This window comes from Megascapheus bottae, chromosome X, assembly GCF_031878675.1.
Source record: "Megascapheus bottae isolate mThoBot1 chromosome X, mThoBot2.hap1, whole genome shotgun sequence".
NCBI classification, from domain to species: Eukaryota; Metazoa; Chordata; class Mammalia; order Rodentia; family Geomyidae; genus Megascapheus; species Megascapheus bottae.
In genome coordinates, this window is record NC_143547.1 from 95731919 (window position 1) to 95751343 (window position 19425).

Sequence of the window (19425 nt, forward strand, 5' to 3'; positions counted from 1 at the left end):
AACTAGATGCCAGTAGCTTACACTTGTAATCCTAGCTACTCTGAAGGTTGAGATCTGTGCACTGCTCTTTGATGCCAGCCCAGGCAGAAAAGTCCACGAGACAATCATCTCTACTAAACTATCAAAAAAGCCAAAAGTAGAACTGTGGCTCAAAATAGTAGAGCACTAGTCTTGAGAACAAAAACTTAGGGACAGAGTCCAGGACCTGAATTCATATACACACATACAATACAGAATATCCCAGAAGTAGAAAAACCAAGAATTTAAAAAATGCTTTCAAATTGTCAATGGTAATCATTCTGTGTTATAAAAACACACAGCATTCCTAAAGTGGAAATATTTCTCCCACACAACACATTCACCCATTATAAATCCATGAAGAGTTATTTTATGTCTAGTTTTCTGTCATGCCTCTATTATTGTTCAGTCATTTGTAGATATCTATAAAAAAAAAAACAACCGTGGGAAAGCATTCTTGACTGTTATTTTCAGTCAGCATGTACTAAAACTTAAAAATAGAAAATCCTACAGGGATCTATGGAAGGTAAGTTGATACAGTTTCACTACATTTCAATCATCAGGGGATAAGACATGTTATTCCAAGTTTCTTGCACTGAATTAAAGTAAGCAGAAAGTTTGGCAGTGTGAAATGTTAGTGAAAGTAAAATATAGAAAAGCTAGCATTGTGAATAGCCAAATACTGACATTCATCTACTCCTCTTCCTTACCCCCACCCATCTACCTCCATATCTTTCAACTCAGTCTCCCTTTCTTTTTTATCTTCACAGGTAGCTATCAACTTTTTGGTAATATTAATTTGGTTTTCCTTGGTATCAGAAAGTTCATATACTTCTTATATATATATTCATATTCTAAATTGTTAAGATCTGTTTTTCATATTTTATAGCAATATAAATACTATATTATTTATATCTTATCATATTTCTGGGAGAATAGACTCATTCCAATTACTTTTCCTCTTCCAAAGAACATCCTACCAAATTCTGGCACCTGTGTGTTTGAGGTGTGTACTTAAGAGCATAGTTTTAAAGTCACATGTCAGTGCTTTACAACCATAATTCTGGCTACTCAGGGGATGGTGATCTGGAGATTCCAGTTTGAACCCAGTCCAGGCAGAAAAGCCTGTGAGACTCATATCTCTAATTAGCCAGCAAAAAGCCAGAAGTAGAGCCATAGTATGGTAGAGCAACACACTTAAACAAAAACCTCTTAAGAGAGATCATCCAGGTCCTGAGTACAGGCACCACAACAGGCACCCAAAAACAAAAGTTAGAATGAGTGTAGCCTAGTGGTACAGTGCATTCAATTGCTCAGTACCACAGACACAGAAAAAGCTAGAGGTGGTGCTGTGGCTCAAATGGTTGAACACAAACCTTGAGAAAGCTCAAGGACAGTGCCAAGGACCTTTATTCAAGCCCCAGGATTGACTGAAAAAAAAAAGAAATCTATATGAGATAACCAAGAGACAGCAAAAGAAATAAGAGATAACATAGTACATTAAGGACAAAAATCGCTCATTATATGGCTTTTGTTTCTATATCCTAGAGGTCCTTTCATTTAGAGTCATTTAGCAATCTTAAGCAAAAAAAAAAAAAGCAATGCTGGTGATATCACAATCCCAGACCTTATCTCTACTACAGAGCTGTAATTTTAAAAAAAATTGGCTTGAATATGACATAAATAAGGCCCCCAAGGAAATGGAAGACAGTATACCATCCAGAAATAAGTGACATATATATAATATATATACATATATATAATATATATATATATAATTTTGTGGGGGGGAGATAACCTCCTCAATGACTGGTGTTGGGGAAACTGGACATCCATATGAAGAAAACTGCAAGTGGATCCCTGTTTGTCACCTGGCACCAATGCAACGTCAAAGTGGCTCAATGAACTCAACATCAAACCCTAAATTTTGAAAGTACTGCCAGAGAAAGTAGGAAAAGCACTAGAATGTATAGGCATAGTAAGGAAGTTTTTGAAACGAGTTCCAGGGGCAAAGCAGACATAGGAGAAAAACGTCTCAAATGGTATTACATCAAAATAAAAAATTACTACACAGCAAAGGACATAGTTGCTAAATTATCAAAACAGACTGGGAGAAAATCTTTACCAGTAATACATCCAACAAAGACCTATTATCCCAAATATACCTGAAGCTCAAGAAATGAACACCCCCCCAATTAATAACCCAATCAATAAATGGGCAAAGGAGGTAGGGAGACTTCTCAGAAGAAGAGGGGAGAATGGCAAAGAAACATATGCAGAAATGTTCAACATTCCTGGCTACAAAGGAAAAACAAATCAAAACAACATTGAGATTCCAATTCAGGCTAGTTAGATCGGTCAGCATGGAGAATTTGAACAACAACAAATGCTGGCAGGGATGCAAGAAGAAAAGAATCCTAAGGCACTGTTGGTGTGAATGCAAATTCCTTACAACAGCTCTAGACAAGAAAAAAATAAATATGGGGAAGTGCAATGTGGCTCAAAGTGTTAGAGTAGTAGCATTGAGCACAAAAGCCCTCCAACTGATAAAAAAAAATAAGGATCTTCTCTATGATCCACCCATATCACTCTTGATCATCTACCAAGAGTAAGAATATGGTAAAAACACTTGCACATCTATGTTCATTACTGAAGTAGTCACAATAACCAAATTGTAGAAATAGCTCAGCCGCCCTACAATAGATGAGTGAAAGAAAATGCATTGAATACACACAATGAAATTTTACTCATCCATTAGAAAAGAACAATGTCATTTGCTGGGAAATAGACCTAAAAGAAATCATGTTAAGTGAAATGAACCAGGCTCAGAGAGACAAATGACACATGTTTTCTAGGCATGATAACATAGACAGCACTCAATGTATTTACACACAAATGAACTGCCTAAAGGATATTATGCATAGGAAAGGAATCCAAAAGCACCATTCTTTTGGACAAAAAATGTACTGTTTATCAAAATGAATACTAAGGGGTCGAAACATATTCAGGTGAGAGGCAAAAGGGAGGGGTATACAAGAATGGATGGAGAAAAGGGGATCAAATGCAGTCATTGTATTCAATGTACACTATGAAAAAACATAAAAGGGTGACAATGACCAAGAAGCATTGTACTTATAAATTGATCTATGGAATTATAACCCCTTTGTATAGCTATTTAATAGTAATAAAGAAAGTAAGATGTTCAGACTAAAATATATAACTTCCTGGAAAGGATTTCCCTTCTTTAGTCATATTTATTATGGTTGCAAAATTATAGCCTACTTAATATTTTATTTCATTTGCTTTATCATAACTTATTCATGATCACATTATACCACAAACTATTAACCAGGATAAACAATCCTATTCTTGTCATGCTGCAAATCTTTCTCTTTATTTTCCTTTCCTGCTCCATGATAGGAACTCCATTTGTTCTCTAGACTTGTTGTACTTGTTTATTTTGATAGTAATTAAATTATTGGGTCGATCTGTGAAACACACTGTTTCACAGATTTGTTTGGGGGTAATTAAAAAGTTTCATTTGGCTTCAGGATTTACCTTCAGGAGCTCCAACTTTATTGGCAGCTCTCAGTACCATATCACTGGTCCTCCTTGGTGAATATATGCTGCAACTTTTGCCCCAGAATTTGATGTGGTCACTTATACATGTGAAAAGCAGGTCATCAACAAATAGTGATAGGTTCAGATGCAAATATAATTTAATATGCTATAAACTTTAAAGGAATTGCATTTTGAGTTATGAGGGAATATAGCTGACATTTTTTTTCCTTTTCCTTTTCTTGCTCACTCCACACTGCCTTAGTGCTGTGGAAAGGACAAAAACAGCAACCCAGTTGTGAGATTTATTCATTTCTTTTCAAGCAACACATAGAGCAAAATATAGAGTTTAGATTTTGGCCTTAACATTGACTTCTTCCTTGGCATTTTGACTTATATGCCCCCTTGGAAACAGACCATTCCAAATTGATGTATAGGCATATTAAACTATAATCAAAATGATATTCTTGGGCTGGGAAAGTGGCTTAGTGGTAACAGTGCTTGCCTAGCATGCACAAAGTGCTGGATACTATTCCTCAGTACCACATGAATAGAGAAAGAGGACGTGGCACTGTGGATCAAGTGGCAGAGTGCTAACCTTGAGCAACAGCAGCTCTGGGACAGTGCCCAGGCCTGAGTTGAAGCCCCATGACTGGCAAATCAGTCAATCAATCAATCAATTACTTGAGACAACCCACTAACCACTTCTCCAGTAAGAAGGCTTCTATAGTCTAGTACTCCTGATTTTTTTCAGAAAAAAATTTGATTATGAGACTGGATTTATTTCTGACAACATTCCAAACAAAATCACTGAAAAGAGGATTCCTTCTCCATTACACTTTCTAAAATAAACAAACTTTTTTTTGCCTAAGACAATATCATTGTCCAGATACTGGCTTTACTTAACAACAGTGCATATTGTGAGACTCATACATATTTTGGAAATATCAACAGTAATATTTACTCTACAGCCAACCCTGAAATAAAACTTGAATACCCATTAAAATTTTTATGGAGTAGCCTAGAGACATATTTGTTATTGATTAACTAGTTCACTGATGGCACTCTGTCAAAAGAGCTCAAGTGGGGCACCTAAACTGTGATAAGATGGTCACAAAGATACCAAAACAATATCTGTGTTTTAAAAATGGCAGATTCAATGAAAGCAACACAAAAAGTTTTGTCGCCACTCTATATTAACATATAAGTTCTAGCTACCAAAAGGGCTATGAACAAGACTATTAGGTCCTGACTTCCCAACTGAAGAGACCTTCGAAAAAGCAATTGAAAATTCACATAATACCAGGTAGCTCGGTGAGTCCCAAAGTTGTGCAAGTTCTATTATATGAAATCAGACTTTTTCAGTGTGTGGAAATCTTCAAACTGCCTTTATTAGTGTGTAGTAGGTTTGAGAAAGGAGATTTTTCAAAAAGATTTTTACCTGGCTTGCTTCACATCATTCTGTTTCTCTGTATCTGTGTCTGTCTCTGGGTTTCTGTGCCAGTCTCTTTATCTTTCTGTTTTGTCTCTCTCTGTGTCTGTCTGTATGTCTGTCTTGCTCCCAGAATCATTAAGCTAGAGTAAAGATAAAAATTATCTGAAAAGTCCTACGGTTCCTTTAATAGTGCACCACTAATAAATGAGAAGGAGATCTTCAACTATAAATAATACTATGCTAAAGTGAAACAAATGCATGAAGGAATTTAAGACTGGATATTTTTAATGTGGAATTAATGCGACTGCGTTTACATTGTAAATACATTTACAATGTAATTAAATTTTGAAAACTTAAAGGGAAATTGGTGCTATGTTTTACAGTAACACACTTTTATAGCCCAATAAAACTAATATAGTGAAGTTGCATTGCAAATATATACAGACATAGCATTCACTGTACATTGATTCAAGCATTCAAAATAGTAACTGTACATTTTTATCTACTGAAGTTACTGTTGTCTTAAATCATTAGAACGTGTACTTTCATACCATTAAATTAAATTATTTTTGCATGGAGATATAATCAATCAAAAACTTTAACTCCTAATTCAGTTTCCTAACCGCAGGATCAGTTTGTTTTTTGTTTGTTTGTTTTGTGGGTCATGAGACTTGAACTCTGGGCCTGAGCCCTGTCCTTGAGCAATTCAGCTCAAGGCAACCACGCTACCCTTGAGCCAAGGCCCACTTCCCATTTTCTAGAGGTTAATTGGAGAGACTAGTCTCAGGTCCTTTTGTGCTCAGGCTGGCTTTGAACTTTGATCCTCAGATCTCAGGCTCCTGAATAGCTAGGATTACAGGAGTGAGCCACTGCACCCAGCAAGGACCAGTACATTTATAAAGTGCTTTGAGCCAGGTGCCAGTGGCTTGGGCCTGCAATCCTAACTACTCGGGCGGCTGAGACCGGAGTAGCTCAGTTTAATACCAACCTGTCAAGGAAAGTCCACAAAACTCTTATCTCCAATTAATCACAGCAAAAGAAGTATTGCTATGGTGCAAGTGATAGAGTGCTAGCCTAGGGCAAAAGATCACAGGGACAAGGCCTAGACCCCATGTCCAGAAAAAAAAAAAGTGCTTTGACAATAGCTCAATAGCTAGGCGCATATGACCACATAAGCTTATGCTAAGAAAAATGAACTTCAGGATATAGAAATGAAAGGGTTTCCTTGGTGGTGGTTGTTTTTAATGTACTGTGAATTTCTTTCTTTTTTCTTTCTTTATTTTACCCTATGGTTTATCCCTTGTCACTGTATTTTGTATATATGTTTATTTGAATTAGGAAAGAGGAACAACAAAAAGGTGAGCTAAATGACAAAGGGGGAACCAATGTAATAGCAATACTCACAAGACAATCTGTTAGAAATAAAATTTACAACTTGGCAGGCGGGGTGGGGGGGAGGAGAGAAATGGGAGAAAAATGTGGGAGGGATAACAATGTTCCAGAAGAAATGTACTCACTACTTTTTGAATGTAACTGAAACTCCTCTGTACATTACCCTGACAACATTAAATTTTAAAAAGTGCTTTAAGGGCTGGGAGTTTGGCCTAGTGGTAGAGTGCTTGTCTAGCATGCACAAAGTCCTGGGTTCGATTCCTTAGTACCATATACATAGAAAAAGCCAGAAGTGGTGCTGAGGCTCAAGTAGTAGAGCTCTAGCCTTCAGAAAGCCCAAGGACAATGCCCAGGCCCTGAGTTCAAGGCCCAGGACTGGCAAAAAAGTGCTTTAATTTCATTTTCTTGTTACAATATCATTAAGTGCAATATTAAATGTATAGACACTTTTCATGAATTACTTAGAAACTGATCATGACTTCCACCAATTAGACATGACATATATAATTTGCAGATATCTGAGTAAAATGCAATTGCTTTGCCATCCAAATTGTCCCATTATGATACTCTGTGATTATGACACAATACATAGTTATTTGAAAGATAAATTACACATAGTTTCTGATAAATTGCACATAGTTACACATCACAGAGAAGCATTCATTATGTCAATTTGATAGCCTAACTGGCAAACTATTATTCAAAAGACAGAAATTGAAAGCTATTGTCTTCATTATAAAACAGTCTATCTATAAGTACTACATAATATATCTGTATTATAAAATACCCCAAATATAAATTAAATACTACATGCAACAACTGACCATGTACTTCAAAAGAAGTGGTCACAGTGTTTACATATTTAAAAGAACGACATTTATTGATGTGTTTTTAAAGATTTTTAGAATGAAATGCAACTGAAGAAAACTTTTGCTAGATATTTATAAAGACACTCAAAGTAGAGCTTTATTATAGGAACATTTCTATTGCAAATTCAAGTATTAACATAACATTGTGGCATCTATATCTAAATCTGCATGTATAAAATATGAGCTTTCACACATCAAAACTTGTAGGTTTGGATCTTTTGAAACACAATATAGCTCTAACAATCCTAAATGTCAATCCAAAGGCAAAAGAGTTCCTTCAGAAACAAACTTTTATGGAACATAATAGTCATATAGATAACACAGAATTAAATAAATTATCAACAAAGGAGTTGATAATTTGTTATTGCTACATCTCCCGTCTTTAAAATTTTAATTACTGAAAATTTACAAAAAACATTTAACTCAATCTTCTTATTAATACACAAAAGAGATGATTTCAGGGACCAGGAGTTTGGCCTAGTGGTAGAGTGCTTACCTTGGTACCACATACAGAGAAAAGGTACAAGTGGCTCAACTAGTAGAACTGTGGCCTTGAGGAAAGCCCAAGGACAGTGCTCAGGCCCTGAGTTCAGTCCCCAGGACTGACAAAACAAAAAGATGATTTCAGATTTTCAGATGGACTCTCAGTAGATGGCATGAAAAACTTCAATTGGAAAGAAAGTAGCACTGTTCTTTCACCTTAGGGGAACAAAGGAATGATGCCATCTTGCAAGAGTGGAACAAGCTGGGATGACAAAGTCCACCTCACTACTCACACAGTTCTGTGCATGTCATGGGCAGTGTAGCAACAGGCTGACTATATTGCTGTTTGTAACACTTTTAGGAAATACAGTAAAACTGGGGGCTGGTGGCTCACACCTGAAATCCTAGCTAGTCAGGAGACTAAGGAGCTTAGGATCAAATTAGGAAGCCAGTCCAGCCAGGAATGTCCATGAGACTCTTATTTCTAATTAAGTACCTAAATGCCAATAGTGGAGCTGTGGCTCAAGTGGTAGAGTGCTAGTCCTGAACAAAAGAACAGCACCAAGGCCACAAAATCTCCAAAAATAGGGTATTGTCCAAAAGAGATTTTATTTGTTACCTCAATTCCTACATTTCCAGAGGAACTGAATTTCTTCGTTTTACTCACTGCTACAGATCCAAACTAATGAAGAATAATGTTAATACTCCAGTGACATTTTAAAGAATAATGTTAGTATTTCAGTGACCTTTAAAGCTAAAAGTGTTGCTTATTCTATAATTTCTAATACTAAGTTCCATTGAGAAGTATTATCTTGTCATTTCAACATAAGTTACACATGCATGTTTTCTGAGAGTAATGTGTGTTTTAATGATATCTAACGTAAAACTTTCTTAAAGAAAGGAGACCAGTGAGATCTTGTCCCGTTACCTATGCGTACCACACTAAGAAATAAATGCTTAGGATGCAAATGGTATATTTAGACATTACACCTCAAATCTCATTAGCAGTACATGAAAAGAATATAATGAGAAATCAGAGAGGAGAAAAGAAAACCTTGTTATTTGAAGAGATGGATATGCTGGAGACGAATGAGGGGAGAATGATTCAAAGGGTGACACTGATCAACAAGCATTATACACATAAGCTGACATGTTGAATTAAAAACCCTTTGGTCAGGCCGGGAGTTTGGCCTAGTGGTTAAAGTGCTTGTCTAGCATGCATGAAGACCCGGGTTCGATTCCTTGGTAACACATACATAGAAAAAAGCCGGAAGTGGTGCTGAGGCTCAAGTGGTAGAGCTCTAGCCTTGAGAAAGTCCAAGAACATAGCTCAGGCCCTGAGCTCAAGCCCAGGACTGACAAAAAAAAAAAACCCTTTGGTCAACTACTAATGTTAATAATAATTAACATATAAAATAAAACATGAGAAAGTCACAAGAAAGAAGCTGGTAGAAAAGTGTCTGTTTAGCAAGGGCAATACCCCACTACTGTAAAATTTAACTAGAAATCCATGTGATTTTTTTCCCAAACTTATAGCTACCCACAAAATGCCTGGGAGAGAGGAAGAGGGACTTGTGCTGCTGCCATGTAATTTCAAAAGGTGCTAAAATGCCCTAATTCAACTGGGATTACAACAATGGAGTCATTTCAAATGAAAGCTAAGCAAATATGTAATTTTAAATGTCCTGTATTAGTTAACTAAAACTTAATGTAATTAACTTTGTCCTACATTAAGTGTGAGGATATTTGGCTATTTCAAATCAAGGCTCTAAAAGTTATAAGGAAATCTTCATGAGTACTTTTTATGTTGAACACAAATATCAATACTATTTGCAAGTGAGATGAATAAATATACTTTTGACATGAGCACAATAGAGGTCACTATTTTCTAATAAATACATTTCATGATTCCCAAATGGGAACTCAAACTTGGGATATCCTTGCCTCAATCTCCCAAGTGCTGGGATTCCTTGAATGTCCAACTATGTCTGGCTTATATTTTCTTTTCTTTTCTTTTTGCCAGTCCTGGGCTTAAGCTCAAGGTCTGAGCACTGTCCTTGGATTTTTCTCAAGGCTAGAACTCTACCACTTGAGCCCCAGCACCACTTCTGGCTTTTTCTAAGTATGTGGTACCAAGGAATCGAACCCGGTTCTTCATGCATGCTAGGCAAGCACTCTACCACTAGGCCAAACTCCCAACCCCTGTCTTGTATTTTCAAACTTAATTCTTGCAAGTATTAGCATGTAATCAGTTTGCTTGGGGATAACGTAATGCATGAGTACCAATTAGCTCTTCAACATGTTTAAAACAACACTGCTCCACTTTAGACTTTGTCCTAGTCTAATGCGTAAATTTTCATTTCAGTTATGGAGATTGAACTCGAGACCTAGCAAACTCCATTACTGAAGCCATACAATGTTCCTATATCAGCTGGTATTAAAGATGTGTCTTTGCCTGGGCCAAACTTGGACTGAGATCTTCCTACTCTGCCTCTCCAGTAGCTGGGATTCTGGGATTTCATATGCATGCCTCTACACCCAGCATACATATCACTTTCTCAAGGCTGAAACATCTCCATTCTTCACATACATCTGGTGAATATAATATAACCCTTCTATTAATTACAATAAAAATATATGAAAAAAAAAGAATTATCAACGAACAGCTAGAACTATCATGTTACTTAATGGTAAGAAACAAAAAGGCTTTTACACTGAATTCAGCAAGAAGCAAAGATGTTTTTCAGTATTCACTAAAAATCCTTGTTAATGCAATATGATCAGAAAATAAAATAAATAATATACAAAAAAATCTCCGTTCTTCATGTGCAATGTTTCTTATTGTATCTGACATCCTTTTATGGTTCATGAATGTATTGTCCTGTTTGTTTCTAGAAGTTTTATGATTCTGGCTTTTCTCTTTAAAAACATGGCTAAATCCAAGATGAAATTTTGTGTATATAAAGTACAGGTAAGGAGGCTCATTTCTTTTCTATCTAGCTATACATGATCAATTATTAAAAGAGCCTTCTTTTCACCTGGCTTGAATTTTTTATTTTTTTTGCCAGTCCTGGGGCTTGGACTCAATGCCTGGGCTTCTTTTCACTCAAAGCTAGCACTGTATCACTTGAGCCATAGCTCCCGTTCTGGCTTTTTCTCTTTATGCGGTACTGAGGAATTGAACCCAGGGTCTCATGCATGCAAGGCAAGCACTCTACCACTAAGCCACGTTCTTGCTCGGTTTTATTTTAAAATATTGTTAATCAGTTGTGGGGCTTGAACTTGGGGCCTAGCCACTGTCACTGAACCTCTTTGTGCCCAATGCTAGGGCTCTACCACTTGAGCCACATTGCCACTCCGGGTTTTTGAGTAACACATTGGAGATAAGAGTCTCCAAGGCTGGTTTTTCTGGCAAGGCTGGCTTCAAAACACCATCATCAGAGCTCAGTCTCCTGAGCCTATTAAAAAAAAACTGTCTTAAAGATTTTATATAACATTATGTGGTTGTCAGGACCTACAGCTTCAAATTATATTGTATGCAGTAAACACATAATTTTTAAAACATTTAAAAAATAGTAAGAACAGTATGTGGATCTTTAAAATCTCTTTTGAGAACACACACACACACACACACCATAGTGCATTCACTACTATATTTTATACCGAATATTGAAATGAGGTATGTAAAAACTTTCACATTGTCATATCATTGTTTTACACCATTTGCTTTTTCTATATACATTTTAGAATAAACTTCTTTCTATACTTTTTTTCAGAAGAGTCTGATGAGATTTTTGAACTGCATTGACTTTATAGGTAAATCCATTGAAGATAGAGTTCTTAACAATGAAGTATACAAATTATGAGCATGGTATATCTACTATTTTTAGTTCATCCTATATAGGTTGTAGTAACTGTTTCTAATTTCTCCTATAATAGCCTTGCACATCAGTTGCTAACATAAATGTTGATTTCTGAATATTCTCATTGTTAAGTCATAGAATTTCAATTTATTTGTATGATTTTATATAGTATGGCCTTGTCCTAATTGTGTCTTATTGTACATAGACCCCTATGTTCTTGTACATAAACTGAAATCAGGACAGTGTTATCTTTTTTCCTTCAGTTTTTGAACTAAAAATTCACTGAGCGCAAATGGTCAGAATGAATATTCTTGACTTGCTTCCAATCTTAGAAGAAAATCTGCCAATATTTCCCCGTTAAATATATCTGGCCATTCTTCATTTGTGTCTTAGCTCAGCAACAGGCTGAAGAAATGGTCTTTATTTCTAGTTTGCTGAGAGATTTTATAATAATGGTAGAGTTCTGCAAATTGCTTTTCTGCATTTATTGAACTGACTATACATAATTTTCCTCTTCATTATGTTAATACGGTGAATTACACTGATTTTAAGTGTGTAGAGTGAGTAATTAAAGCTATACATTTCCTTCTCTAACTATAGTCACAAAAATGTTGTTTTTCACTCAATTTGAAATTACTCTGAGTTCTCATGTGCTTTTTTAATATTGTATGCAATTTAAATTGATATTCTTTGATATTCAAACACTTAAGACATGCTTATTACTAAGAGACTATATGACTCCAATTTTTTTTAAATTAAGACTTGTTTTATATAACAGTATATAGTCTTGAAATCAAATAGTTTTTTTTTTGTAATAGAGCTAAGGACAGAACTCAGAGGCTTGCACTTGGCAAGCAAGTGCTCTTCCACTGAGCTAAATCCCTAACCCCTCAATATACTCTTGACAATAACAATATACAAGTTGTTAAGCATAGATATATGTCAATATTTTTATTTGTTGACAAAAGAGGCTAAATAATTCACTACTAAATAATCCAACCAAACTATTACTTCAAGAGATGACCCAGTTAGATTATCATGGGTTTTCTATGACCCAATATGTAAATGTTCAGTTTAATCCTTCAGTCATCCTTAGTTCAATGCATAGTTACTTTTGCATTCATGTTATAAATGACAGTTGTAAACAAAGTGATTCTGATCTGTTAGATTCATTTAGAAATAATGTTACCGGGAATTTTAACACAATAGCACCAACACTTGTATTTAATATTAATTATGTGCATAATAATAAAATCTATTCTTTGGGCTGGGGGCATAGCCTAGTGGTTGAGTGCTCGCCTAGTGTGAACAAAGCCCTGTCCCTGAGCAGTTTTTTTCTCAAGGCTAGCTCTCTACACTTGAGCCACAGCTCCACTTAGTGCTTTCTGGTGATTAATTGGAGAAAAGAATCTCATGGACTTTCTCTGACTTGGCTAACTTTGAATTATCATTCTCAGATTTCAGCTTCCTGAGTAGTTAGGATTATAGGCATGAGCCACTAGCACGCATTGTGCTGTTTTTTTCATAGACAGTTAGGTAAGGAAGAAGAATGATAAGGACACAAATGGTTTACATAATTTTTTTCTATACTAAATGTTGGGATAGTAGAAATGAACATTAGTTTACTTCCCATTGATTCATTCTTTTTTCTCCATATATTTTTATTGAATTAATGGAAGGGTTGCATTATATTCACCAGATAGAAGGTGCGTTACTTCACGTACATTGATACCCTTTCTCATGTCTTTTCCCCATTTCTCTCCCCCCAACCCCATCCCTCATCTTGTTTTCCCCCCTTCCCTATCCGATTTCAAATAACCAAATACGCATATATACAATATATCAGATAACAAGGTGAAATACTGCAACAATATGAGATAACCAAGAGACAGCAAAAGAGATGAGAGATAACAGTACATTAAGGACAACAATCACTCATTATATGGCTTTTGTTTCTATATCCTGGAGGTCCTTTCATTTAGCATCATTCTATATGGCTTTATGTATCTAGGTTTTGTTCTATTGTAAATCTCTGCTAGGAGAGCCCAGGTTTCTACTGATTATGACAAATGAGGGAAACCACTGAGCCTATGTTCCTTTGAGTCTGGCTTACTTCACTTAATATGATTTTTTTCTAAGTCTTTCCATTTCCTTACAAATGGGACAATGTCATTCTTTCTGACAGCAGCATAGAATTCCTTTGTGTATAAATACCACATCTTATTGATCCACTCATCAACTGAGCAGCATCTGGGGTGGTTCCATATCTTTGCTATGGTAAATAGTGCTGCAAAGAACATTGTTGTGGTAGTGGATTTAGTGTGTCCTTGTTTCTGGACGATTGAGTAAATGCCAAGTAGTGGAATTGCTGGGTCAGAGGCAAGTTCTATGTTTAGTCTCTTGAGGAACTGCCATACTGCATTAAACTGCAGAGCTTCTGTATGGCAAAGGACATAGCTAGCAAATTAACTAGAAAGCCTACAGAGTGGGAGAAGATCTTCACTAACAATACAACAGACAAAGGCCTCATATCTAAAATATATGAACAGCTAAAAAAATTGAACCACTCCAAAACCAATCTCCAAATAAACAACCATCCCATTAAAAGATGGGCCAAAGACTTTTTAAAGAGCGCCTTCTCTGAAGAAGAAATAAGAATGGCCTATGGACACATGAAGAAATGTTCAACATCTCTGGCCATAAAAGATTTGCAAATGAAAACAACTCTGAGATTCCACCTCACTCCAGTTAGATGGCCAGGATCAAGAAATCTAATAACAACAGATGCTGGCAGGGATGTGGCCAGGAGGGATCACTACTACACTGTTGGTAGGAGTGCAAACTCGTTCAACCACTATGGAAAGCAGTATGGCAGTGCCTCATTGATTCACTCTCCCTCATACATAACTTGGCTGCAGAGAGAGGTATAAGTGATTGTATATGTGCATGCAGCAGAAACACACCATACAGAAGTAACACATTCTTAGGAAAAAGTAAAAATATAACACTATTATAGCAATTTTTTGGACCATGAGACTGGTTTTACAATAGATTTTCCAAAGTATCTCATACTAAAGGATCTCTTGCACGACCTTACAATATCTGAAAACTTTTTCAGTCCTAACAACCTATTAGAAAAAAAATTTACATGTTTATTCATAGTTATAAATATACTAAAGAAAAATTAAACCCTAATTAACTTCATACACTTACATCTTTGTAAAAGGTGCTTCTTCTATGCCAGTGTCATATTTGTCGATTAAAAATAATAAAGAAAAAAATTCTTAATACTATAAGGATTCATCATTAATTTTTACCATCATACATAGACTTCAGGATTAGAGTACATGGTCCAGATGGCATTTCAGCTCCAAAAGTTGGCACAGTGAAAAACAGAATTATTTCGTATAATATTTCAGAAATAATTATGGAAGCTCCATTCAATGTTTCTAAACAATGATTTCTTCCTGCTTTAGATTTTTCTCTAAAGAAAGTATATTGGCAGAGCCATCTTTGTAACTGGTGAATGATAGAGTTAAAGAGTCAATATTTGAACTGATATAGAGAGTTGTGGTTACATCCCAAAGTGGTAAAGCACAGTCTTGTGCACTTACTCATTAGATATGTGAAGAATGAAATGGAATGTGACTGGGAACCATTACAAAGGCCAAGATATATCCACTAAATCATTCAAGCCAATAGCTACTGACAGAACACCATGCAAACTCATGGCATTTAATTCTTCCAAAGCATCATTCACTTGCCGAAGGTTAGTGCCTCTACCAGTGAGCTATAGTTGGAGGCATCACTGTGGTATCACTGTTGTTCAACACTATACAACAAATATACAGATTGTTTTAACTTCTCCGGAAAACCAGCCTGAAATCATCAAACAATGGCATACACAACTACCAGCTATCATCTGCATCATTAGGAAAAAAAATGAAAGACATCTCCATTTCTAATTATAAGGTCTTCTGAACTACCTTTCATACAATCTACTAAGTCTTTATCTTTACCTGGAGAGTATAAAGTTGTGTTTGATTTGGGGTTTGTTTTTTTTGCCTGTCTAGAGCTTGATGTCAGGGCCATGGCACTGTACCTGAGCTTTTATGCTCAAGGCTCTACCACAGCTCCACATTCAGCTTTTTGGACTAGATTCAAATCCTCAGATCTCAGCCTCTTCAATAGTTAGGATTACCAACATGAACCACTGGCACCGGGCTGTACAATTGTTTTGAAAAAGCAAAGGAAAAATTCAATTGAAGAAACCACTTGAATAACTGCCCGCTATCTATGACATGATGTATGCGCTCTTCCCTTTGATGGTAAATGTGTTTGGTCTCAACTTTGTAGCCACAATAAACTGGTGTGTTTTGTGATGGAAAGATAAAAGCAGAACATACGTTTCTATAACCTGATTTCATTTTTATTTGAAAAAGGAATTACAGCATGAAATGTACAAAAAAACAATGGTGCACAACTAATTTTTTACATGAGTTATAAGCACAATTCTAGAGGAAAAAAAGAAATGAAAATATTACATTTTAAATACAATTCTTTGTAAATTAATCTCATGAAAATGATAGTAGATACAAAATGCAATAGCTCTAACAAAATTCACTGTCTCCAAATGGATTTTTGGACTGTGCATCATCTTGCACAAGTTAGTACAATGGACACAAGTTCTAATTCCAATTAAAGCATATTAAATCATAATATTGTGCTTTGCTTGCTCTTAATCATTTTGCAGCCATTTTAATTTAATTCAGAATAAGCTGAATAATCCAAGGCACACTGATTGCATTTGGTTACATAGTAGATAAGAGAAGAAACTACTTTCAAGTTCAAATGTATTCTGAGATGAGAATTTCTCCAGCACAGTACCTTACACATTGCATATACAATTTTTAAAAATAAACAGCAACATAACTAAAACTTTTTTAAATATCAAAGAAAAAATAATTATGTGCTGTGTGGGTTTGTTTTTGTTTGTTTGTTTTTGCATGTCCAAAGGAATTAACCTGAAAGCAACATCCACATCATTTTGGCTGAATGTCTTTTGAGCAGTACTTTTTCCAAGTAATCTGAGAAGCAGGCAGGAAAGAGTTACATGCTACTTGACAGAGTAGCTTCATCAAAATAAGAGATCCATGTTGAACACCCGTCTCTACAAGAAAAAATGGAATCCATTATTTCTCAGGGTGCTACACTCGTCAGTTAGATTTTGATACATGGTCTTTCTATGATACAAGCCAGCCTAAAACTCTCTAAATAGCCTGGGCAGTTTTCAAACTCAAGCTCCTCAAGCCTCAGCCACTAGAGTGCTGGGATTATAAGTGTATGATACTGTACATGGCCTATTCCTGTATTGATTCAAAACAATAATGCCAGAATAACAGTTCATCCCAACTTTCTTGTTGATGGGAGAAGAGGGCTGGGAAGCACACTGTAATGCACTGTAATGCTCTTTGATTTTTAACTCCTAGCCCCTTTTTTTGTTCTGTTATGGGGCTTGAACTCTGGGCTTGGGCATTGACCCTGAGCTCTTCAGCTCAAGGCTACCACCCTACCCCCTGAACCACAGCACTACTTTCAGTTTTCTGGTGACTAGTTGGAGATAAGAGTCTCATGGACTTTCATATCTGGGCTTGCTTTGAACCGCGATCCTCCGGCTTACTTAAGGCTGGTTCTTTTTGACCTCTTCACAGATCGATGATACGATAGCAAACGTTTAAATGCAAACTGGCTTCCTTTGATCATTTATTCACACCTGGACAAACTGCTCACATCCAATTCATCCTTGATTAATATTAAGTAATCTTATATTTATTTATTATTATTCTAAACTAACAGTCCTCAAAGTGTGGGAGGGTAGATCACTGAGAGTCAATTCAATAGACAAAAAAATCTGAAAGATCAAATTTACATTAGGCATTATTTGCTCTTTGTATACCCTCTTTCTTACAAATAAATGGTGGAACGTTCTAGAAGTTACTTGATATGGCATAGCTAATGTTAAAGAGATTTACAAAAGAATTTAAATTTCAATCTATTTTTTTGCTTCAAAAAGGTCAATTTTAATTAAAATATTATTTGTGCAAGTTTACAATGGGCTTAATTTAAAATAAATAAATTTTTCTTGGTTTTAATTTATAATAAAATAAATATCAAAAGACATAATCTACATAAATATAAGTTCTTTGGGGTTCTCAAGTTTTAAGAATATGAAGTGTTCACATATTTGAAATGTGGTTACTACAATTAACTATACACAATCTTTGGCCAGCTCTAAGCCTATTTCCTCCTCTATAAATTAGAAGTAATAAAGTCATTGTCATAATACTGATCATGTCAATTAAGAGATCATTTGATAAAATAGAAATTACCATACAAATAAGTATATGGTCATTGTATTATTAGAAGGAAACATATTACTCTTTAAAACCATGCCAGAGTCCACTCTGTGAAGTTTTGTCATAATTCATTACATTATTATATTTTTTGCCAGTCTTGGTACTTAAACTCAGGGCTGGGCACTGTCCTTGAGCTTTCTCATGGCTAGCACTCTACCACTTCAGCCGCAGTATTACTGCTGGTTTTTTTCCTATGTATATGAACGGAGGAATCAAATCCATGTCTTCGTGCATGCTAGGCAAGCACTCTACCACTAGTCAAACTCTCAGCCCCCAAATAAGTTGATTCTTCTGAAGGGCACAGGAGAAGTCAACTCAAAAGCACCGCATCTATCCTGTCAGTCCATGGCTTCATATTAAGTAGGGATTGGCCCTAAACAGTAACATCTTAAAACCTTGCAAACGATTTCTTCTAGAAAACACTTTTTTTCATAAGTTACCCTCCTGCAAATATATAGGGCACCCTATTGCTCTACTGTATTGAGATTTGGGTTTCATTGGCAACTTTTTGAGACTCTGCAAAAAGTATATGTCCCATATTTGGTTCAATCTTTTTTTTAACATATAATCATTACTTGATATATTTTCTGATCTGCAGTCCAAACTGTTTCTAAAATGTATTTATAATTTCTTTATTCTCTAAGTCTATCTTACCTTATTGAAACCATCACTGATTAAAATTCCACAAACTTATCACAAACAAAAGTGTGTGGAAATGTAGAAAACCTGAGTAAGATCTGTGGGTTGTATTGTCATCATTTTTCAGATTGTGATATACTGTCTTTTTGCAGGCTGCTACCATTGTGAAAAGCTGTATCAAGGTTACAGAAGAGTCTCTGTACTATTTTTGTTATCTTCTTGTAATGTTATATTTCAAAGTAAAACCTAAAATAACATTGATCAACATGCATTATATCCATAAATTAATATGTTGAACTGAGGTTTCCTTGTATCAGTACTCAACAATAATAAGAAAAATAATGAAATAAAAACATAACAGTAATCATTTTTGTAGAAATCTTCAAAGGTTGATTAATCCTATCAACTTCAAAAATGCTCCATAGACACATGAATTGGGTTCTATTTAAATAACTACTTACTGAAAGTTTATTATAAGATATGCTTCAAACCTTTTGGCTATGAATATACCTAATGTTCTTAAGGATGTTAACAAAAATATTCCTATGTCCTCATCAACAAAACTGATGCAATAATTTTATTTTACTGTGACATTACTATCTATTAGGTATCTATCTTTCTCTTTGTCATAAATAGAGCACAAACAGTTGTTTGCCCATTCCTGACACTCTTTAGATATTTCTTCAAATTTTGATGACTTGGTCCAAACAATACAATAACTGTTGAGTACAGCACTTACTTAAAGGAGCTGA

General features: G+C 35.5%; 1 protein-coding gene across 6 annotated transcripts in view; it reads right to left on the bottom strand.

Moving 5' to 3' along the window:
• Positions 1–16075: 16075 nt before the first annotated feature.
• The window catches only part of Mcf2 (MCF.2 cell line derived transforming sequence), a 65929-nt gene continuing 62579 nt past the window's right edge, over positions 16076–19425 (bottom strand). For all 6 annotated transcript variants that reach the window (XM_090326798.1, XM_090326797.1, XM_090326802.1 and 3 more), the window contains one exon: positions 16076–16788. In XM_090326798.1, coding sequence (XP_090182924.1) covers positions 16728–16788 — 61 coding nt within the window. In that variant the 3' untranslated portion in view covers positions 16076–16727. The remainder of the gene's footprint in view (positions 16789–19425) is intronic.